The sequence below is a fragment of the Ostrinia furnacalis genome, unplaced genomic scaffold, assembly GCF_004193835.3.
Source record: "Ostrinia furnacalis isolate ACB-3 unplaced genomic scaffold, ASM419383v2 OfSCF1754, whole genome shotgun sequence".
Classification (NCBI taxonomy): Eukaryota; Metazoa; Arthropoda; class Insecta; order Lepidoptera; family Crambidae; genus Ostrinia; species Ostrinia furnacalis.
In genome coordinates, this window is record NW_021131993.1 from 115,087 (window position 1) to 140,751 (window position 25,665).

At 37.5% G+C, this 25,665-nt stretch overlaps 1 protein-coding gene across 1 annotated transcript; it reads left to right on the top strand.

Annotated features, from left to right (window-relative positions):
- The first annotated feature begins 8,001 nt into the window (after nt 1-8,001).
- Nucleotides 8,002-8,844, top strand: LOC114353627 (uncharacterized). The gene has a single exon (XM_028305686.1). It carries the CDS (start codon nt 8,002-8,004, stop codon nt 8,842-8,844), a length of 843 nt encoding a protein of 280 aa, XP_028161487.1.
- Nucleotides 8,845-25,665: the final 16,821 nt, after the last annotated feature.

Below are 25,665 nucleotides of genomic sequence, written 5' to 3' on the forward strand. Positions count from 1 at the left end.
TTTGCTTAAGAAAGGGAAAAAGAGAGAGCACGCCAAACTTTCATCCTTTTAAATGTTAAGTACAGAGAGCTAAATCAAAGTGTAGCATTTTTATGTAGTCGTAATTCGATGCGATTTTGCAATAAAGTTATAAGTACAGTCTGATATGATATCATAGTATAGTTGCAACTATACTTGTTCTGGCATAAGATTCCAAGAAAAACATTTTTTGTAGGTATACGTCTATCTATCTTTACTCTTGCGATAGGTACAGATGGTAGGCGCACGGTAATACTATCTATACAGTATTCCAACTCGGCCATATTTTTGAAATAAATGTCAACAGTCGCGCGGTACGTCACAGTGTGACAACATGCGATAGGGCTGCCCACCTACATTACCCAGTTTAATTACATCTGCCTACTTAGAATTTCTATCTAGTTTTGTGATTGTATTTTATTATTTAGTAAGACAAACAAAATACTTTGTGAATGGAATATGTTAAAAATGTGTGTCGTTTTGTGATTAGTAGATTTAATTTAGGAAAAACTACTTAAATAATTTTGAAACTTTAATAATCATAATAATCTGTTACTTTAATTTTGGGCGGGCGAAGTCGTGGGCAAAAGCTGGTTTTGGAATTTGACCGTAAATGACGGTCAGTCAAATTCAATCAGTTTTGTCATTTTTAACACTTTGCCACCGACGTCCATTCGGCACATTCGCGACACCCCCGACTTTTGCATACCTAGCGCATACCAAGATTTGAATTTCGAAAGAAAGTTCTCGTTTCGTCTGTTTATATGAAGTTACAATACTGTATGATATTATTACCGTGGTAGGCGTCTTAATATATGATGACGTAATTTGGATGGAAATAGGTAATGTTTGTGTTTTCTAGGAATCTAAAAAAACTTATTAAATGTCGACTAGAGGTCAAGATCAAAGAGCGTATTTTTGAACCACTTAGATTCTAATTCGTATACGAAATTGCACAAATTGTAGATGCATTCCATACATTTTGTGTTGACTAGTGTGTTAATTGGAGATGTAATGTGTTTCAAGTGCCTTTTATCTACGAGTAAGTACGAGTGGACCAGGACCGGTCTTTGTGGAAATCCTTAGGGGAGGCCTTTGTCCAGCAGTGAGCAACTTTCGGCTGAAACGAACGAAGTACGAGTAGTTTTTTCTGGTGGTCAATATCATTAGTTTGTTACCTGGAGTAGGCATTACAACTAAAGGATGTCATGGTAGGAACAGTTACATGGTGGAGTAGGCATTTTCAGAAAATTGTATCTGGTATGGGACAATTATGTCAATAACATAAAATATTATAGCTGGTAAATGTCGTTTGAGAACTTTTACTTCGGAGCAGTAACATAATTCTTTAGTATAATTTGTATTACATGGCACGGATCAAGAAATATTAAAAAAGAAAGGCTGACAATCTTGTGCGATCCTCTAATTAAAGCACTTTATTGGCAAATTAATGGTTGTAGGTTAGTTTGACTATTCATCTTCATCATCATCATCATTTCAGCTATAGGACGCCCACTGCTGAATATAAGCCTCCCTCAATGTCTTCCATGTTGATCCATGAGAATGCAATATGACTATTTGAAATTGATGATACATACATATTTTGTGTATATATTACCCGTTTTCACCATCAATCCCTAATTGTTATGTGACCCCTATGGTAACACATAACAGGCTTTTTGTTTTCATAGGGCTCACTTAAAAATAAGTGATCGATGGTGATGAAACGGGCATTAGTCTAATTTGACAAGAAGTAGTAGAAAACCTTTGAGAAAACAAATCCTGTATTTATCAATAAATTTTGTTTTTCAATAAAACGATCCACCACTAAAACTATCCACTAAATGGCCACTTACACGGGCAATTCATTGAAAAGGTACACAGTTTGAAAACACAAATACGGAAAACAGCTGTCCAAATAAACAACCAAACCAATTGAGGATTCGAACGCGCGACCCCTCGCCTTTTAGGGCCAACCTCCACCTTTAGGTCAAATGGGTACTCATAACTCATTATTGTACACAATTGAGTACTTATGCATACGATGTTTTGAAGCAATATTGTTTACTATCGGTATATCTGACTTACCGTACGAATACTATGGCCAATCCGTTCAAATATGACACCTATGTTCTGACAAACAAATAATAGAATCCACTTCAAATCAACGGTAGTTCACACCTTTTCAGTTCACTAATAACGAGTCAAAATTCACGCCCTTGTAGTCACTGTAAAACCAGACCTTACAGAACATTTAGCACTTAATTCGGAACACTATTCAATCAAAATTGTCACTGTTACTTTTTAAAAAAGATGAGAAAACTTTTTATGAAAAAAAAGTTAGGTCAAGTCTACAAAAAAGAGGTCAAGCGTCGGATCCATTTTCAAAAAGTTCCGAATTCGATCGGTTTGACAGGTCGCGTGCTGTATGCGCACGCGTCTCGCGTCTGTGAGCGTGCAATGCGCGCGGCCACCGGCGCAACACTGTCTTGGCGCGCTTTTTGAGAGCAGCCTCCGTATACGTAGAGCTTACAGCTGTCGATACGAGATTTCTCACGGAAAGGACCACGATATATGACTAGGGTTGCCAGGTGTCCGGCTTTAGCCGGACATGTTTGGCTTTTTACGGTCGTGTCCGGCCAAAAATTGTTTTGTCCGGCCTGTCCGGATTTGTTAGGCTTTTTATGTGGTTGCCGCGCCAGGCGAAAGTCTAGCTGCGGAATAATATCAAGCGCACGCATCAGGATGCTGGGCAACCAATGATGATAGAATTCACTCGTAAGCTACGACACTAATTGCATGTCCGGCTTTTAGGGTAAAATGTCCGGCCAAATGAAGAACAGAGTCCGGCTTTTGTGTTTTAGGACCTGGCAACCCTATATATGACGTCTAACGGGGCGAAGCATCATCACTGACTGATGGTGATCGTCGTAGTTGTTTTGGTGCAAGCGGGTGTAACGTTGGTTTATTTTTTGAACGGGATTATTCTATCGGTTATGAATGCGAGCTTATGGGCCGTGGTGAATCGCCCCGGTTTTTGTGTTAAGTAGTTCTGTCATTGAAAAAACTTTAGTGTTGAAACGACGAGGCGGCCTGTGTGAAGTCTTGCATCCATTAAAGGCGGTTTGCAAAAGATTGCGTCTTGTTTTGGACAATTTTTGTGATTGAATTGTTACAACATTAAGTTATAAAAGTCAAATTTCTTTTTTATTTATTCAACTGTGAAATCACTACTACTACACCTTAACTACGAATGATGTGATATTTAATTTGATTTCGGAATTTCCTACTGCAGACTTTGTCATCAATTTTCTTTCAATAATCTTAACACGGATAAATTGCGTACCAAAGTTATTGAAGTAGCTATTATTTAAAAACTTCAGTTATGTAAGCAATGAATGAATTAACGATTTTCATATTGTCTATTTACTAACGTAGAACGTTATTCAACTAACCTAGGAACAGGAAGTAAGTGCAACTAGGGCATATTAATATTTATGACGATTGATTTAAATAACAATAATTGTAACGACACGGTTACAACATTTCATTCTTACGTAGATTACCCTAAGGCTGGGTTGCACCATCTTACTTTAACTTTGACTATCGTCAAAAATCTGTCAAACCCCATACAAAATACACCGGTTATCGTTATAGTTACTGTTAAACTTAGGTGGTGCAACTCAGCCTAACTCATTTGCAAAACGTATTGAAATTCATGCTGACTATTGAAATCTGAAATTAAACTTGTAATAATAGTAAACTTAGCAGTCTTACAATGTTTTACTATAATATTGTGTTTCGTTTACTGAATACATAATACCTTTTTAAATGTGTTACTAAATTGACGAAAGTAACCTCCATACAAAAGACATCAACGCTCAATGAAATGATTTTCTTATTTTTTAAGTATTAAGCTTTTTGTTTTTTTTACAAGCTTTTTTTTAAGCTTAAGTTGAAATGGATTAAGTTTCAAAAAAATAAAGTGTTCGCAGTTAGTTTTAATTATTATTAATTTTCCATATCCCTCTCATTTAAACAAATAGGTACAAAGTCCAAAAAAAAACAAAACCAGCCATCAAAAATGACTAAAAAAAATATTTGGCGCCTCGTTAGCAAGCCTATCTGATAACCACAACCTTGATAACGTTGCATCACAGCCTGTCAACATTCCCGCGTCAGAAAAAAAACGCGGCGTGCGACAGAGACGACAACACCCGCTCTGTTCTTGCTCAAACTTTGCTCCCGCTTCAAAAGGAACAGACGTCACGGTTCGTCGCAAAAGACTGCCCACTTTATCACCGCGCAGACAAACTACACCCATCCCGCTCGCTCTCAAGAAACTTGTTCGATGATTTAGTGTAGAAAAGGACGGAGAGTCACGCGTTTTTTGGGCGAAATGTTTAGTTTTTTTGTGAAATATAGATCGTTTAAAATAATGTGTCGTTGACCTGAACTTCTGATAAACGTTAGTGAGATTGGACAAATAAGTTAAACTAATCTTTTTACTGAGGAAAAATCACAAGTCATTATACTGTAATAGCTTAATTCATGGTAAGGCTGTATTTTATGAATTAAAGATCGGAACACGTGTATTTACAATAATTGTAATTATGAGAAAAGTACTTACATGGTACATATTATGTACTAAATTTATTCTCTTAATTTCTTAAAACTGAGTCCTTTTTGTGTAATGTTTTTGTATAACAGTAAATGATAAGTAAAATCATTTAACTATATCATTAATTATACCTACCATCATTGAAGAATATAGGACAAATAATTACCATTTAGCCTGGTGATTGCGTACTATATTGTCTGCTGCTCGGATGGACTTATAACTTCAGACTTCCTTTAGGTAATATTCCTTCATAATATCAGTACTTTTGTATTAATTACCTTAGCACCAGAATAATAACCCTTATTAGTATTTTTAAACAAGCCCGAACGTAGTCTTCCAATCTTCAGCGACCATCTAGCTTTGCTAATCTAACGCCATAGCCACACTGTAATGGGATTGATTTAAATTAAAAATATTACATTTGTTCCCGGTTGCTTATATTAATTCAACTAAACAAAACTTCTTTCATTTTACATACATTATTACATTCATAACAAAAAAGCCTGCATTTCATTCTCATCTGAAGGAAAGTGATGATCAGGCCCAGGTGGAAGCTAGATTCCCGGAATCCTCAACAACAGAAAATCCCTTTTTATTTTTTATTTTTAAAATTTTGATCAAAATATGGCAAGTAAAAAGTAGCTCATATAGGTCTCTTGACTTTTTGTCTTTTTCAGTTGGGCCACTGATTTGAAGATGATAGTTGATAGTACTAACTCATGAGCTATGATACTAATTTGCAACCTAGATAGTATGTAACCTTTATTACACATAACTGTCAAATAAAAGAATTATTAAATCGAAAAAACTATTTTTTGCGATCCTATCGCTGTACATCTGTGTCTAATGTAATAGCAGTACCTATAGTGTAGTTAATATATTTTGTAGAAAGCAATAAGCCCTCCTATAATAAGTGTAATACAAGCTTTACGATTACGACCACTAGCTCCATTTTTCCCGGCAGAAGCAGGTGGTATCTTGCACGCAGTAAATCTTGTACACCACCGAGGCCACAAATTACTCCCAATAGTGATATGGTTGCTATGGTAACCGTGAGAAACGCAATTTCTATGACCTTATAGGGAAGGTATTGTTCTATGCTGGGAAAGGGCATTTGGTTTTATGTAATCTGTAATTAGTAGTATTTTGTTATAAGGTACGCAATGTGAATTTGAAAACAGTACATGAAAATTGGAACGGTAGGTTTAAAGAAATAATTTAGAAGAGATACAAAAATAGGAAAAAGGTATAGCCTAAGAACGAAATCTTTAACAATTCCTGGACGACTCAACAATACTGCACGACTGTTAGTCAATGGCAACGAATATTGGATGCATTAAGAGCTAAAATATATTTACTTAAAAATATTATCATAGAAAAACGATAAATTAAAATCAAATTAACTGTAGTTTAGGTCGTGTGATGTGTGACGTGCATAAGATTGAAACCGCGTTATCACCTATCAATTTAACTCAAAAGTTAATGAATCTATTTACATTTCATTACTAACTCAATTAAACTGCAGTAAAAACATCCCGTTGAAGCCGCGTGAAATTGATTAAAACGTTAAAGAAAGTTTTTACCATATTCACGTTTCTAACTAGTTCTAATTTCATCTTTAATGTTTACAGGATAGAGTCCAGTACGACCGCACAGGATTGGTACTTACTAACATCCTTCTGACCCTTCTAGATCCATTACAAATTGGACTTTAATCCCTTCATAATAAAGTTCATGGACAGTGAAAAGGGTTCATGGATGCTCAGCATACCTCCTTGCCATCAGAGTGTGACGGTGGCATGCCACGGGCGTCTAACATTCCTTTAATGCCTCTTTGGTATAAGAAGTGTAAACCTTAATTGACGGTTGGTTTTTGTCTATGGGTAGTACGAGTAGAATCTAAATATTTCAAATACTAGATCCTAAATCTAGAAAGATTTGTAGACCAAGGATTTTAACAAAAAACAATAATTATGAATACTTAAAATCCATCACACAGCAGGGCACCTATTTAAACTAAAAAAAGACGTCTCAGGCTGTCCTGCACCATCTTACTTTGACTGTAACAAACATCTGTCAAACTCCATACAAAAATCACCGGTTATCGTTATAGTTACGGTCAAAGTTTGGTGGTGCAACTCAGCCTTAGTGTTTTGCTTGATGTACTGTCGTCTATGCCTAGCCCCGTTCAAAACCTGAGTCCCGTTTCAAAAAATGAAAAAAGATGAAAAGCTGATCAACTTCAAGAATTGAATAACATTTTTTTATTATAATGCTTGAAGTTCAACTTACAAACTTAAAGCACGTTATTTCACGATTATTCAGTGAATTGATCGAATTGAAAGCTTCTATGTTACATTTTCTACAGATTGAGGCCTGATAATTGTGAATATATAAATTGTTCAATCAAGCTTCAGTACTTTTTAACTAAATTCAAACCTAAAACGTATTAAAGCTTTATTTCGAGATTCCTGCACATTCCAAGATAGTTCAGAATTAGTTAAGGGCAGCTGGACACTCTGTCGCATAGATAAAAACCGCCAGATCCGTTGCGGGTCATCGCCCACGCATAATGGACGAGAAAAACTACACTTCCGAAATAACACAAATTCTTAGGCGTTCCTCCTCCAAATCGATGCGATCCGACACGAAACTAATTTATGTAGACCTCCCAGGTTTTTGAACTTCCTAAGAATTTCGTCAGATCTCCTTGTAGTTGAAGGTCAGGATAAATTGGATGGAAGGATAAGGATTCAGTTGTAATACTCAATCGAGGCAAAAAACCGAATGCATTTTTCAAATTGCTCGTCACAGATAGAATTTCTATTGGGATGATTCATTGGTCAGAAATGTACTTACTTTTTTGGAGACCATTACTATTTTGTCACTTAATTAGTGGTTTGTCAAAGGACAGGTACAACACTAATGTATAAAATGTTTTTGACTGCTTTAAAATATCATTATTTCGTACACCACATTGAAAACTGGATTTAATCTGGAAAGGCCCTCCACAGTTTTAATGTTTTATTGTATTTAATAGTTAAAATTAGAGCACATAGCTCGTAGAGACGATGGCCGTTGGGGCAGGAAAGTTCCCGAGTGACGACCACGGGCTGGAAGACGTAACATGGGCAGGCCTCCTACTAGGTGGACCGACGATCTGGTAAAGGTCGCGGGAAGAGCCTGGATGCGGGCAGGCAGCGCAGGACCGTTCATTATGGAAAACCTTGGGGGAGGCCTTTCTCCATGCTTATGAATGGAAAAGGAGAATTTCCGAAGCAGTCGAAGTTCGGAAAAATTCTACAAAAGGATAAGGCCGCGGTGTGGTCATAAGCGGTGAGCGATTTTTCGAATTGTAAACAATGGGCAATGAGGAAATTTTAAAAGTCAGCGTAAGAGTCCCGCCCTTCTGGCCTGAGGAGCCTGCATTGTGGTTTGCCCAGGTTGAATCACAGTTTGTCCTATCGGGTATAACTAAGGACGAGACTAAGTTCTACTACTTGGTTGCGCAGTTAGACCACCAATATGCCATCGAGGTGAAGGACATCATCACCAACCCGCCTCCTACGGACAAGTACGAAAAGCTGAAGTCCGAGCTAATTAAACGGCTGTCAGCTTCGCAGGAAAAGCGGATTAAGCAGCTTCTGATGCACGAAGAGCTGGGCGATCGGAAGCCGTCTCAGTTCCTGCGTCACCTGTCGGGTTTGGCTGGTCCCTCGGTGTCTTCTGACTTCCTGCTTACTCTGTGGTCCAGCAGGCTGCCGCAGAACATCCAGACGGTCATCGCCTCTCAAATGGACCTCGATAAGGACAAACTCGGTGAGTTGGCTGATAAAGTCTATGAGATCGCACCGTCAACTCCGCAAGTCGCCAGCACTTCCTCTGCTGCAGTTCCCAACAGCGACATGGAACACCAGATCGCAGAGTTGACCAAACAGGTGGCTATGCTGACTAGCAGGATTGAGGATTCAGAGAACCGATCACGTGCGAGATCTCAAAATAACCGCTACAATCGCTCACGCAGCCGCTCCAGACCAAGACAACCACCGCCTGACCATCCACACTGCTTCTACCACTACACCTACGGTACGAAGGCGACTGTGGCGGCCATCCGCCACATTCCTAACTTGGACCACCGCCTTAGATTTCGGAGCGACCCGCTTCCGCCTATGAGATTGGGCCAACCCCGACTTGACGGAACGTGAACGAATCGTTGGCGCATGCGTGCTGCGGCCGTCACAATACGTCTGCGTCACTCGCACACCCGTGAAGACGTATGCTGCCGTCTCGCTTCAACGCCGGTCACCGATCTCCGCTCACTCATCGCCGTTGAAGAGATTTGAAATATGTCGTCGTGGTGACACTTCTTCCGCGATCGCTTTGCTCTTATGATTTAAATAATTTTATTGTATCCTAATCAATCCCTTGCTATTCCTGTTGTTAAATATAATTTCCAATCCGCTAATAACATTCTTCCTTCCACCGTGTTCTTCCTACCTTCATTTCCTGCCTCGAACTGCCTAGCAATAATCTTAACGATTAAGAATCGGAATAGGATTCCGAGTAAAACATATGGTGGGTTGTTGGCAAATAGCCCCCATAAATGAATATTATGTCATATGACTATTTTTTTTTAATAAATCCATTTCGTCCTTTTGCCATTTCAAAGATTTTCTCAACTTGAGTTTCTGTTTAGTGGTTTGAGCATTCCACACTAGAGTTCTAAAGATGTATTAGACCCCATTTTGCTGAAAATTTCAAAATAGTTTAATAGTGTTTCTACCAGTAGTTCCTTTGATTTATCCGCCGACATAACTCAAGCAGGCCGATTACTGAACGAGGTTTTAATACAGGGTGTTGCTTAGACAAAAACTTACAGAGTGAACTCAATCACCGTCCTGGATTCTTTAGCGTAAGTATTTTTTCCAGGAAAATAAAAAGGAATGTTTTGTTCATGGTGTCAGGATACTTGTAATTTTTTTTTTATCAACAACGGGTCTCAAACGTGACATAATGCATATATAATGAAGTACATGAGTATCTATCAAATCATAGAAGATAAGATTACTGACCGATCTCTTCCTTCAAACCGTATGCGAAGCATGTACACTCTTTATCGAATTGTTCTACTTGTTCCGCACACCCTGTGTAATAATATTATTCAATCTAACCTCATCTCCCACTAAAGTAATCGGTAATCACACAAAAATAGCGCATTATGTCTGGTCAGGCACAGCCCGTAGCAAACAGACATCTTCTATCAAAGACAGAATTTTTAGCAATAAAGAGAGAAGAAAGAAAAGTTTTAAATCTGAAGAAACTGGAGGCTCGAATAAATTATTTCATTAATTTATTCATATTTCTGAAATAACAAAAAAAACATTGCAGAGTTTTTTATTTTACTTTGAAGCTTTCTTTTAAACTAGACTGAACTTAACTGACGTGAGTAAATGCTTTAAAAATATTGAATTTGTTTAACTAAGAAAATTAGTTAGCCGCATAAATAATTTCACTTGTCGCAATATGGGCTGGCTTTTATGTTTAGGCTGAGACAAAGGCACGCGCACACTGGATTGTTTTATACCACGAGAAGTATTCAACGCACATTGCGCATCTCACAGCCAAATAAAACGTATGAGATACGCTAGTGATGCGATTGATGTCGATATCGATTTTTGGAATCATAAAGTTCATCAAAGCTTTTTTACAAAAAACCTAACAGGCACTTAACAAAAAACCAGAAACTGAATGACAATATTCATCGAAGCAATTATTGCTAAATGGCATCGTTGACAACTCTTCATCGCGACAGTCCATTGATATTTACATTGTCGATGTTTGTTGTAAAGTAGTACTTAACACAAACAACATAGCATTCAGCCAAAAATCATCACCCTCCTTATTATGGATTCCTCAACTTTGGTTACTGTAACAAAATTTCGAAAATTATTTAATAGGTACTAGCTTTCCGCCCGCGGCTTCGCCCGCGTTAATGTTTGTCTGTCACAGAAAAACTTCATCGCGCGCGTCTCTGCTTCAAAAACCGGAATTAAAACTATCCCATGTCCTTTCCCGAGACTCAAACTATCCCTATGCCAAATTTCATCAAAATCGGTTCAGTGGTTTAGGCGTGAAAGCAAGACAGACAGACAGACGGAGTTACTTTCGCATTTATAATATTAGTATAGAAGTATAGATATAGATTGTAGTGTCCATCATATATCGGTTTTATCGATAACTATCCTGTAGAATAGATCCCATCACTAGCTTACAGAATTGTGCATAGCAGCGCGTACCTGGGAACCTCGCGTTACGCAGCCTCCACTTTCCATTTCCCATATTGCATGCACAATATATCGCTATAGCTTTTGTATCGGAAGACAATGCGCGGGCGCACGGAATTTTATCATTTTATAAAACAGTATAAAAGGATGGGGATAAATTTGTCTGACTGGAGTACTTTCTAAGTATGATTGATACTGATTTTGTAATTCGAGCTATATTGTGCCCATCTGCTTTTCTTTTTCTGTGGAAACAGCCAGTCTATAAGCCGGCTTATTTTGGCATTGATTTTTAACGCGGCTGAAATATAACTGAAATATATTGACTTGGCCATCGCATGAAAACACGTGTAAATTAAATTATTTAGTGCGATGGCCAAGTCAAAATTTATGTAAAACGTTAAAGATTTCCTGGCCTGGACTTGGTATTACATGGATCTCACAACTTTTTACCGTAGAACAACTGAGTTGCGAGACTTGGTTTTTTTGACAAGTATTGTTTTTAATGGGATAGGTATTTGACAGCAGCACCAACTGGAAATTCCAGATACATAAACCTATGCAATATTCATTGAAAGCATCAAACACTTAGCACACATTAAACACGCCCTTAACCTTTGACTTACTACGAGTAATACCACAAACTCAACACCAATGTAGTTCCCCGAAGCGGATTATTCTATAAAGGCGGTGATACACAACATGTCAGTAAAACGGAGCAGTAACTTGCATGTTTGTTAACGACATGTGCTAGTAACTGGCGCAATGTGGATACACAAGTTGCATGCAATTTGCATCCTTAAATGCCTCTATTTCCAACAAAAAACGCTTGTCAAATACATGCATGCCAGTTAACGTACACAACTAGATTTGCCCGCGGCTTTGCCAGTGTGAAATTCATTCTGTCTCAGAAAGTCTTTGTCACGTATTGTTTTCGTAATAAGCGACCCGAAAAATCATACAAAAACACCCCATGTTGATTTTCAGACTTTGTCATTACAATTTTTTAGGGGGTTTATTCTAAAAAAAAACTAGATACACGTGTTTATTTGATAGGAATACTAGACTATAGTGTGAAGTTTCAAATAAGTTAGTTTATCTAATCCTTAAGGGGTATGTTTGGTGAACCGGAAAACGCAGCGTTTGGCGTCGACCCACAAGGTGGACCGACGACCTCATAAAGCCAGCAGGAAGGCGCTAGATGCAGGCTAGGTTAGTAGGACTAAGCAGGCGATGTGTAAATCATTGGGTGAAGCCTATTTTCAGCAGTAGACGTCCTGTGGCTGAAATGATGAAGTTTGCTGGCACCTGCAAGGAACTGGTATGCAAGTGTGCCAGTTACTGGCAAGTGTATCGCGGCCTTAACGCTAAGTGATTGTTGCGGACGCGTTTGTCTAAGATAATTTTATTTAGTCCCGCGACTATACGCCCCCATTTTCTCTCCTAAAACAAGTTGATAAGGGGAAATTACTAATATTACTGGAGCTAAGAACCACCTACGGATGAGTGGAGTTAGCCGGGTACGGAAACATACGGGAGGAAAAAACGCTGTACGATTTTTACAAGTATTTTTAACATATTTGTTTGGGTTTGTTGATGGTAACATGGAGATAGTCTGGGTGAGCTGATCATTTAGCTTTACCACTTAACCACTTATTATGTGGGTTGTCTGCACTGATAATTGTGTGTAGTGCTAATTGATGGGCTTGTGGTGGGTTTTAGTTTCATTTCGCGGTAGGTATTAAAAACTTATTTTAATGAATTAGATACTGTCATTTAGGTAGGGACTGCTTATCTGCCTATTGGTGAAACCCACGTACATACTTATTTAATAGCATAAAATAGCTTGAAAGCTACAATATTTAGAATAATTTATGTGTCTTAAGTTAAACACTGTAAGTTAGTAAAAAAAGCTTCTACAAAAATATTAATAGCACTTCGTTCAACGTTTTTTTCCCGCCCCATGTAGAGTTTTCCTCCCGTATGTCCTCACTTGGCCGGCGTTAGCTAAAAGAGCGCGACTAACATTGCAGCTATTGAAAATTTGAAATAAACGCCTTCGTCCAGCACACACCAAGCACTAAGCGAATGCACCGTGAACTATAATAGGGTGCGGATTGTATAATGCTGGCTCCGAGCCTAGGTTTCGGTGAAACACTTCGAAATTGATAAGTAGGTACTAGGTCTATTTTGTTTATGGGTTTAGTCATAAGTAATGCTGTTTTGACCGCAACATTCTTATGTTTTTCGTTCCTCGTGGTTTTTACGATGCTTAGGCTGAGTTGCACCACCTAACTTTAACCGTAACTATAACGATGACTGGTGTTTTTTGTAAGAAAGTTTGACAGATTTTTGACATTTGTTAATTAAAATAATGCAACCCAGCCTTAGGGTTGTGGACCCATCGTAAATGAAACATGTTTCCGTAATATTTTAGTTAATAATGTAATTTATTTAAAATTTTATTGAGTGACTAGGTATTTCCACTATTACAATATCTTCATAACGACCAAAAATATTTATAACCATTTACAATATAATAAACAAGCGGGTTTTTTTATTAACATTAACTAACACGAAGAACAAATTCAAGTTCTGTAGGTTTCTTCTAGTTCTAAGTTCTATACTTACAATGATGAAGATGACAGAATATCAATTAATTTTACAACTCAGACTAGATACTGTAACTGTATGTCAGTAATAACTTGGTGTAAATAATCGTGGCAAAATCATTACAAAAAATCCATTCACGGACAAACAACAACAAACCAAAATAGACCCAATAAAAAGGTCCAAAAGGAATAACAATGCGCCACATGGACGCACGGGGACTCGAACTCGTTACGCATCGGCTAATGAGTGAGCGCGGCACTTCATTAGGCCACAAAAACCGACTCCGGCGCATCTATGCATCTTGTATGAGACACCCGGTGAGCGGGGATATTCTGCAACAGAACTGGCTCGATATTTTTGATTTTGACTTTTTTATGTATTTTTTTTATGTGACAGGAGACAAACGAGCATACGGATCACCTGATGGTAAGTGATTACTGTCGCCCATAGACACTCGCAGACAGATATGCTCTCTTCTTGAAAGCTTGCAGGTCGTATCCGTCCGGAAATACCGCAGACGACAGTCCATTTCACAGTTTGGTTGTACGGGGCAGGAAGTTTCTCGAGAAACGTACTGTTGTGGACTGCCAACCATCTAAGTGATTTTTATGAGAAAACTCTTCTTCTTATCTTCTTGTCGTGTCGACAAAAAACCTATAGTGTCAGCCCAAAACTCCGCTACAAGAGTGGTGTTGTCATTCATGTCGCGTTTTTAGTTTCGCTCTCATCAAATGGTAATTCTTTGTGAAAGAAACGACATCATGACCGGAAATGGACAGCTGGAACTGTGGTCCACTGTACTTTTGTATTAGACAAAGCTTTTTTATTAATATAGTGGATTTTTTTTATCCACAACGAGAAAGCTCTTGGCCTGTATCTCATCTGATAGTAAGTGATGATCAGGATTTGAGAACTTTATTATAGAAGAAAGCTCTTACTAAAATATTGATCAAATATGAAAGCAGCATCGTAAACTTTGTAGTGATTTTTTCAACATTACGCTGCTTAGCTTATACAAACTGGATGGATACATATGCTTATACAAATCAAAAAAACAAATCAAAATCAACTTGACGCAAAGTCTTTGTGAATTCTTTTAAACACAGTGAACTACGAATATTTGAAAATCTTTCAAGAATCTTCAACGTCTCAAAATATTGCAACTTTGCACAGAATCACCCTCTCTCGGTGTGAGCCAGTTACTCCCAACGATGTATTGCGTATTGTGGCACAACAAATTGATTGGTACGTATCACCGCACAGAGGTGCCGCCAGCGCCTGTCTCCCCATCACACCATACGCGTAAACTGTACCAAACTTACCTCTTTCCTCTCACCAACACCATGTTAACGTAAAATCAACCCTAACAGGAATCAATAAATACTTATTTCCGAATTCAAGCCCGTACAACTCCTTGCAAAGCAACAACTTTTCATTTGCGCGGACGCAAGCAAGTTTCAATAGTGAAATGTATGTGGGAAAGAGTTTGATCGACAGCAAAGGTTTATTGGTTGATTGTCAATAATAATGAATGGGTGTAAAAATAAACTCCAGTGCAAACTTGGTTTTGTAAAGGTGATGTTGGCAGTGTAAGAACTATACTGATGCGGTAGTTTCAAAATGTAGGTACTTATGTTATTTTTTTATCGATTTAAAAATGAGCTTTAATGGGCATGTGACTATTTCAATGTAAACATTGAAGTTGGTACTTACATTTCATAGGTCGAATTTATTTTTATTTTTTGCTGCTTGGCAATTATACTTTTATTTAGACCCTTAAAGAATTGGGAATCCTAGAAGTTGTAGTGATGGAATTGGACTTGTAATCCTACTTTTGTGAACGAGTCATAAAAGTTTTGTCTTCTTCTTATTGAAAATCTTAATAGTATCAAATATACCCACTAACCGTTGCCCAGTGCCCACTGCTTTATACATGTGGATTGTGGAACCATAATATGTCCTTAAAATTATTTTTAAAAGAAGATTACAATAAGCATTTTTGACTTAGCGTTGATGATGTTATTTAATCAAAAGACAAATGTAGCTCCAAATAGGTACTTAAATCAGACAGATCCATTCATCCAGTAATTTCCGTTTCATTTTAAAGAAATAATCCTTAAACCTTATTCCCAGCCGCACATTTTATTCGCAATACCCATGAATCATACCGTCCTCGCTACACTAAAGCATTTCATTCGGTGCAGTACTTAAAAAGAGGAATAACAATGGTAGCATACATCCAATAAATACCAGAACAAAAGGCCTGGACAAAAATGATCGGGATTGTTGTAGACGAACGATACGCGGCGTCGAACCCGCGACCGCGCTACCGTGCCGGCTATGGTGGTCCGACAACCATCGTAAAGCGCATCCATGGATACAAATTTATTATGTTACGAAAGCTCAATTATTAAAAAAAGACATTGGCGCGTGCTGGCGACTGTATTTTAATTTTTTTACTACATACTCGTAAACGTCTAACATAATGATACTTTATTTACCTTTATCAGTACCACCTACTTATATGAAAATTTCTTATAAGCTAGTGCACACAATCAATTAAATCGACTCAAAAATTATGCTTACACATTTGAATCACAAAGAAAGCAAATATTTTTCTATTGAAATCAGATAAGTAAGTATAGAAAAATATGTTTTAAATATTTTGCGCGGATCAATCCCACGGGATTGACCTCTGTCGCAGTAACCAACCTTTCAACTTTCACAAGTAGTTACTGCACACACATAGAATTAAATATGGCATTTCTTGGTAAAATTAAGCAGCTTTATAATGCTTAGTAATGGGAAATTACGAAGAACCCCGATCAGCATCGTAATGAAAATTTGTATGACGTAATATGAAATACAAAGTACGTTTTTGTACGTCACTGATGAGAAACTTATTTTTAGAGTAAAACATGGCGTCATTGGGTAATATTAATAAGCATTCGAGCAGGAACTAAACAAAGGTAAGGAGGAAAATCAAGTTTTTGCTGCATTAACAATCAATACTTTTTATCTGCCTGATACACTTGCACTACGATTACTACGTTTTTTTTTGTTCTATAAAAATGAGTCAGTTGTGTGCCTAGTTTTTATTTATAGATATGGACGAGATCTTATAAATGACTTCTTATTATAGTCTCAACAGATTATATTTCGCAAGAAAAATGTATTTATAAAGTGTGATGTGCTGGGGACTGTACCTTTTTCACTCAATTTACCTACACTTGCTCGAAAACTTTTTATATTTTTGCCTTTCAGACTGTATTTTATTTTTCATATTACTTAAGAACAAGAAATCGGGAAATACCGCCATGGAATCTTAGAACTGGGTACTAAACCTTTTTCTAAAGTTAAATCAGTCCGTAAACGAACTAAAGTCGCTGACATAGCCCGACGGATCAGCAAGCTGAAGTGGCAGTGGGCTGGGCACATAGTACGCAGAACTGACGGCCGATGGGGCAGCAAGGTTCTGGAATGGAGGCCACGTACCGGAAAACGCAGCGTGGGACGTCCACCCACAAGGTGGACCGACGACCTGATAAAGGTAGCGGGAAGGCGCTGGATGCAGGCCGCTACCAACCGTGCGATGTGGAAGTCATTGGGGGAGGCCTATGTTCAGCAGTGGACGTCCTGTGGCTGAAATGATGATGATGAAATCCAGCCTGTTGTTAAAGTAAAGAAAAGGTAAAATACCTTATACCTCGTCCAACGTCCAAAAGTACAACTGCCTTTGTTTTAGTCGTTAATTTCTTTTTGACGTTCTTAAGTTAGGTAAGTTAAAATAGAATAAAATATTTTTGATTGGTTTGATTTGATTTGATTTCAAGTACGCCTACTTAACCTTTTTTACAAGCTTTTCATTACTTTCTTTTTATTTCAAATTTTCGCAAATAAATCACAATTCTATCATCAGTGTATCGTCAACTTACTTTACTAGTTACAAGTGCATCATATCATCCAACTCTAGACAACGGTCCCATAAATTCCGCTGCGAATGCATTCAGAAGCAGTTCGAAGGTCAGGGTGTGTAAAAAGAGGTCATTTTGGCCTGCATTGTTATAAATAAAACATGTATTTGAATGGACGAAATATAATAGACCACAATATTGTGGGTAAACAATGAAATGGGTATTGTCGTAGACGAGAAATCTGCAGTGGAAGCTTACAGGGTGGGAAAAGATTATTAGGTAAGTATTAGTGTTTTACTTGGTAAATTGTGTAAGTTATCGCCACTTACTCAAAAATTGGAAAAGACAGGCTCTTGTCGCGACAAAGAAAAATTTCCGTGCTTTTAAGCGATTTTGTAAAAAATATTATTAGCAGGTACCTAGTTGCTAATTGCTCATAAGATAGGCCCCCTTAATTGATATTTATTGTCCGTGGTCATAATCTTTACTTAAAGGTTTTAAACCTTTGTTTGTCACCTGTCATCCGCTTTGCAATGGAGGGAAGTCGAACCTTAATTTCGAACTCCTCCTATGTTCTTCTGATTAATTTCGTTGCGGGTCCAATGACAGTTTAACTTTCCCCCGGGACAAACTTGATCTTCATTGGTTGGGTTTTTGTGGCGGTCAAGCTGTAGATTCTGGCTAGACAGGAGTTGCAGTGGTGGGAACAATAGGTGGGAATAGTCTCGTATGTTGTGGCTGAAATTATGATAATACAACTTCATGATTTTTACGGAAAATGTATCATCATTCAGAAGCTCTACAATTAAATATTCAATGCAATATGAAGTCTTGGACATAGATAATCCAAAGTCGTTCTTCTCCTAAATAATTCACAATAAACATCGAACCCTTATTTTAAGTTTTGCATGCAAATACATTACAAACGGCAATGTAAAGTGTAAGTACAGAGTAGTGTGCGTTCAGAGATTATAACATAAGCTGTAGTGTATTTACTAGGCACACTATTATGTTACAGTCTCATTATAAGATCTGTAAATCTTTAAACTTCATATTTTGTAAGTATTTGATTTGACTTTAATCTGTCTCTCTATTTTATAGATAAATGTATAAAAAGAAACCGTCAAGTGAGTAAGACTGATCTGTCAACATACATCTTAAATCTCTAAATGCGTTAGGCTGAAATTTGGCACGCAAATAGGTACCTAGTTATTATAACGTAAGCTTCTGCTAAGAAAGGGTTTTCTCAATTTCACCCTTTAAGGGGATGAAACAAGGCCCAACGAAGTTGCGAGTCAAAGCTAGCAAATAAATAAATAAAAGATCTACTCGTAGATCTGCAGTAATCTGCCGCTAATCCGATGCAGCGCTGGCTGCGCTCCATAGCTCTGTGCATATTTATTATTTAATGCTAGAAAGAATACTCCAAAATTCACCCTCTAAGGAGATGAAATGGCAGTCCAAAGTTTAAAGCGGGTTTTTAACTGGTATTTTGCTACAGAATCAATGATGTTTTTTAATTGGAAGTTTAAAGTGGATAAAACCGCGACCAAAATGCTGGCAAATAAATAAATAAAAGATCTATCTACTCGTAGATCTGCAGTAATCTGCCACTAATCCGATGCAGCGCTGGCGGCGCTCCATAACTCTGTGCATATTTATTATGGTATGCGCTCACCATTAGACAGATTAGATTAGAGGCTGCGTATCGCACACACCCGATGGCTGCGCAGTAAATAATTAGATGTATGTATTCTAGACCGCACAGCATTCCTAGAGAAGTAAAATAATTTTACTGTACTACGCCAATACAATGATGCCAGAAAATACGCATGGGATGTTACATGGCCAGAATTCCATGACCCAAATTGGAAGGATGCCCCGAATTTCGTAGGTCTAGTGACACATATCAGTCAATCTGAAAACTTTTTCACTATTCTCCATTAATTTCATCTTATGTAAATATGCGCCAAAATTACATAATAAAAATAGATTTGCTTATACATTTTGCATATTAATTGCTTACTTTGGGGCTAGATGGCGCTGTGTGAGATTGTCCAAAGATATTTATTTATTTATTTATTTTTTACCCGTCCGCGCCAGAAGGAGGGTTATGTTTTTGAACAGTAATTTGAAAACTCATTTCCTTTATTCTTTTTTTTTATGCAGAGAAGAAAGAGCAGGTAATTGACACCTGATGTTAAGTGAGACGCAGTATTAAGATGGTACCTACCTACATACCTAGGTAACTGCTCTGTTAGTGCCCATTCACTCCTGTCGGATTTGCTTAAAAGAAAATCATAAGAACAGATAGAGGATTCTAATAATAATTTGTGCGCTAAAATTCAGTTAACCCGCCAACTGTAACAACTCGTAAGTTGTTCATAAATTACTACCTAATTTAAGTTTTAGTTAGTGTGTGGGCGGCGCTCCATAATTCTGTGATTATTTATTATGATATGCGTTCACCATGAGATTAATTCGATTAAGGACTGCGTATTGCACACACCTTCTAGCTATTCCAGTTTATGACTTCCAGGCACAGATTCCAAGCAATAGTTAGGTATTAGGTAGGTACGTATATTAATAACTATATTAATCCAAGAATTAAAATTAGTTAAGTTTTGATACAAGGAGTCAAACAAGAATTAATTAAAAATGAAGTGTTGAAAATGAATCAAGTAAACATCGCCTTTTGTATGTCCTTTTTAAAAGACTTACCTACCTACTTGACGTCATATCAAGTGTAACAATTGTAGTAAAAGTAGCTCTTATTCCTTGTGTCATAAAGTCGATGCCAAGGTCACTATGATGTGCCTGTACGTACATGCACACACAACACTTTTAACCTAATAAACTGCAAACGATCAGATAAAAGCCGTGAATAATTACATTGCTTATAAAATTAGATTTATCATTGACTTAATTACTGGAATACTAAAGGTTAGCAATACTTAACTCACGATGCAACCTTGGGCAGATCAGCCCGCTGATTTTGAGCTCGGATCGATAATTATGCAGTGATACTAATCAATACTGTACCGCACTGTGGGACCATTGTTGTGGTATTGGATTTATAATAAATAGTGACGCAGATGCAAAATGAGACTGGATCAGATTCAAGGTTTTAGAGTTTTTCCATTTAATGAAAAATCTCAGACGCGATCTGAAACAAGACGATCTGAAACAAGATTTTTCACTAGAAAAAAATGCTTCAGAAAGGCATAGAACTTAAGAACTTTAACTTTCCAAGTGAATTCAGTGATCACTGAGCAATAAATAAATATTCTTGCGCCTCTAGTCTCAAACTAAAACTTGTACCTACTATAAATACTACACAAAGAGAAAATATAACAATCGAGAAACATTACCTATGTGTTTTTAGTGAATTTATACGCTGTAGGCCAGTGTTATTTCAACAACTATACAATACGGTCTTAGAACCTTATTGGCTGCGTTTTACTGAAAAGCCATTTATGATTTTTAGGTACATAATAACGTATACATTTTTGAGTGAAATACAGTCCTTACATTGTTTTTCAACCGTTTACAATCTATATATATAAAAGAAAGTCGTGTTAGTTACTCCACTTATAACTCAAGAACGGCTGAACCGATTTAGCTGAAAATTGTCAGGGAGGTAGTTTAGAGCCAGGAGAAGGACATAGGATACTTTTTATCCCGTTCGAAATTCAAAAAAAACAGTCTGCTTATTTATTGCCATTAAGGCGGAACAAAGTTCGCCGGGTCAGTTAGTGTGAGATAAAAAGTTTTTCTTAACTTGAAATCCATGACATTTGTTCGTTCGTTCGTTTCCGCCGAATGACGTCCACTGCTGGACAAAGGCCTCCTCCAAGGTTTTCCACAATGAACGGTCCTGCGCTGCCCGCATCCAGGCTCTTCCCGAGACCCTCACCAGACCGTCGGTCCACCTAGTAGAAGGCCTGCCCACGCTACGTCTTCCAGCCTGTGGTCGCCACTCGAAAACTTTTCTGCCCCAACGGCCATCGTCTCTACGAGCTATGTGCCCCGCCCACTGCCACTTAATTTTAGCAATTCTGCGAGCTATGTCGGTCACTTTGGCTCTCCGGTTTGGTTCTGGATATTTGTATGACTGCTTTTTTTCATCCATTTAAAAGCCCCATCCAGAAAATGGTGATCTTTAGACCATACAATAAAAGTCATAGTGTTGAAGTTATTACAACTCGATAATTTATTGCCCTCAAATGGTTATGCTACTTTATTATGTTTGTTCCTTGCTGATTGTATGCAAATATCTTTTGATAGTAGTAATTGTTGGAGTTGATTGCAGTCATTAAAACTATAAAGTCATTGAGCAAAACTGTTGGGGTTCTTTGATTTGTTTTATTTATGGTTTAAGAAAGTTAAATCATAATCTGAACTATACATTTCTTATGTACTTACTATCCAGTTAAACGCCTCTATAGTCCAGTAGATACAAAGCTAGGCTCTATCATCTCTGATAGATCCTGATAGATGATCCCGGATTCGGTCACCAGGTTGGACCATTCGACCATTTCTAGAGCAAAAAAAATTATGTATGTAGGTATTTGTTCCCAGTTCCACTTTCGAAATTAATAACTTTAAAGAGTGTAAAAGTACGTATATTGATGGCTTATTGATCTCCCCAAAGCATTGAACAAATTTTTTTTTTGAACAATTTACCTTGTTCCTTAACAATTCATAAATAATTTCAATTAAACTTTTGACCTTATTTCAATGAGTAAAAATCTACGCTAAGATTATCCTCATAAATCTTATAACTCAACAAATAAATTATTTTCTTAGAACATTCTGGGGAAAACCACGAAGTGTAATAAACAACGTGATTATTACCCATAACAATCGTAATATTATTATGGGTATTTAGAAAATTATCATTTTATGATTAATTTGCCCATTACAATTCAACAGGTGATTGATTCACACAAGTAAATTAATATTTGTTTTTTTTTTGAGCACCTATAACGTAATTTCATGTAGTAAATGAACATGTGGGATGGGAAAACAAACTTCTAATCGAGTAGGTACTAAGTCACTTAACTTTAACTTTTTACATAGGAACAATACGAACTTTAAGGCTGGGTTGCACCATCTTACTTTACCTTTGACAAACGTCAAAAATCTGTCAAATTCCATACAAAAACCACTGGTTATCGTTATAGTTACGGTCAAAGTTAGGTGGTGCAACTCAGCCTTAGAGAACAAGAACTAAAATAGGTATTCAGAAGTAGATAGGAATAGGACTCGATTTTATTTCAACAAACTATACATCATCATCATCATCATTTCAGTCTGTACCAACCTACTGCTGAACGTAAGCTATTCCCAAGGAATGCCTCAAAACACGATCTCCCGCTTTTTTGTTTGTGGTTTATTAACTCTCATTGATAAATGTTCTTTTCATAAACCCTATCAGTATCTTAAATGCTTAATCAAACAAACTTTTACTGTATTCTAAATCAAACGAGCGGGTTAGCAAATAAATTTTTGCGAGACATCTTAATAAATGGCCGAGTATAACCTAAAGAGTTATAGAGCGAAGGAACTTTATGGGGCCCGCTTCTAAAGACTTTATTGTTCCCGAGGATCTATCGGGACGGTTTAGATGGTGGGAATTATAAAAGTTATGCGAAGTTGGAGAAATTGAACTTTTAATCAAACTGGTCATCGACATTTTTTTGTTCGTTCGGATGTTGAGTCGACATAAAGTTGGTAGTTTCTTGTTTAAAAAATATTGGACACCATAGGCTGGTTTTAGTGTCACGCGGACCGTCCGGTGCGGATCCGCTCCGCACTGCCAATCTGTTTGAACTTCTAGGGAGCGTTTTAGAGTAATGGGGTCCGGAGGAACCGCTCCGCTCCCTAACAGTTCATACAGATCGGTTGTGCGGAGCGATCCGCACTGACAGTCCGCGTGACACTAAAACCAGCCTTACTCTAGCCTCAAACTAAGTACCTACAAAGCTAATTATTTTATTTGTAACTATGTATGTAAGTAGAAGTTTTAAACCTTTGTTTGTCACCTGTCATCCGCTTTGCAATAGAGGGAAGTCGAACCTTACTTTCGAACTCCACCTAATGTCCTTCTGATTAATTTCGTTGCGGGTCCAATGACAGTTTAACTTTTCCCCGGGACAAACTTGACCTTCATTGGTTGGGTTTTTGTGGCGGTCAAGCTGTAGATCCTAGCTACACAGGAGTTGCAGTGGTGGGAACGAGAGGTGGGAATAGTCCTGTATGTAAGTAGAGAGATAGTTATGGATCATGAAAACACTCAGCTCAATACAAGCAAATTTATATTCATGCAAATTTTTGTAATGTGCAAGGATCCTATGAGCTTTGGCTTAGTTTTTTTTTATGTGACAGGAGGCAAACGAGCAGACGGATCACCTGATGAGTCCAATACGAGAACCACTACGTCATCCAGTCGTCGTCTTAATAAAAGCAAGTAGGTTTATAGTCGCTCTAATTTAGCCAGACATTGCATTTGGAAATGATAAAAGTCTTCGTTATTTGCTGGCTTAAAAGATAGTCGAGCTTTTTCAATAACTTTCCTCTAACATAACCAAATACGCAAGAAAAGTAATATACCAAACGCTTTTTAAATCCTTCCACCATTGTTAGCAAACCATACGCCACTGATCGCATCTGAGTACTCTAATTCAGCTCTTCTCTTTACAAAACTAACTTGGGAGATCTCAGATTAAAACATACTGCAATAAATCCCCCACGTGCCTCAAGCCTCTCAAAACAAAAACACCGCCTCGGGCCATAAATTACACGAACATAAACACCCAATATCGGGCCAGTTTGCAATAAAAAAAGTGGAGTTTTAAAGCATGTAATGACTAACAGAACGGCGCCATAAATTTGAAGTTAAAGAGGTGTTATAATTAATGTTTGAGACGTAAAAGGCTGGGCTGCAGGGTTGGCGACCCTAAATACCAAAAAATCAACAACGAAAGTCTTTTGAGGTTCGGATTACGAGCCATGAACGCCTCTACATGGGACGCATACATCGAAAGTACGGGCGAATGTCGGCTAGCGAACATGTGGAGTATTAAGTTCGCGAACGAACACATTATATGATCGGCAATCTTTACTTACTTCATTAAGTAAACTGAGCGAGCAGTCACAGCTAGCAAGCCTCGGGATTAAGAATTTAATGATAAATTCTGTATGAGGCAACTCCTGTATCCGGCGGTAGAGAAGCGAGATAGGTAGGTACTAACTAGAACGTTCTTAAGAGAAAAGTTCTAGTTAAATCTGACAGGCCTAAATCATTTTTCTTTATTGATTCTAGTTACAAAACGGACTAGAAAATCTCCACGAAAATCTCGACACTTTTTGTTTAAAAGAAACGTGGGAAACCCCCAAGTCGACAGCCCTGGACCAGTGCGTATGCGCCGAATAATTTGTTACCCTTTGCGAGCACAATGTCATAATTTGTATGAGATAAACACAAGTAATTGATGCGTAAACAACCTAAGGTGGATGGTAATGAGTTGGTATGTCGTGCTTGTGGTCTGGTGTACTTGTACGTATAAAAATACAAGCTCAGTGGCATCATAATTCGTATGCAGTCGATATAAGAGCTATTTTGGCACAAATATGTACGAGTATAGGTTGATGTGCTGGCACGTAGTAGAAGGCATGATGCTAGTATTAACCGTATGTTTTATACAATATTTAATATTTATACCTACCATAATTTGTCAGCCGTTTGGTGTAGTGGTTCGAAACGGACTACTATACCGGAGGTAGCGGGTTCGATTCCCGCACAGTACAAACATTTGTGTGCATGAACATATTTGTTTGTATTGGACTGGGTGTTTTCTATGTATAATAAGTATGTATTTACAAAAAAAAAAAGTATTTAAGTATGTTTATATCCGTTGTCTAGTACCCATAGTACAAGCTTTGCTTAGTTTGGGACTAGAAGCGCAGTGTAAAATGTCTAAGAATATTTTATATTTTAATAATTTACCACAGAAAAGTATGAGGGTGATTCTACTTTTAGAGTCCATCACAAAAATAAGGTTGTCCCCACAATAACGAAGGTTAATACTATAATACAAAATGAAGAAACTATCATTTATTTCATTTAAATAAAGTTAATAACACCTGTTTAGATTATCTAGTTACATTAAGTTGCAATTAGAATTTAACTGTGTTAAAAAAATTACGTCAAACT

Bases quoted from the DNA above. Each gene is read 5' to 3' on its own strand.
- LOC114353627 (XM_028305686.1), top strand. From the start codon at position 8,002: ATGGGCAATGAGGAAATTTTAAAAGTCAGCGTAAGAGTCCCGCCCTTC.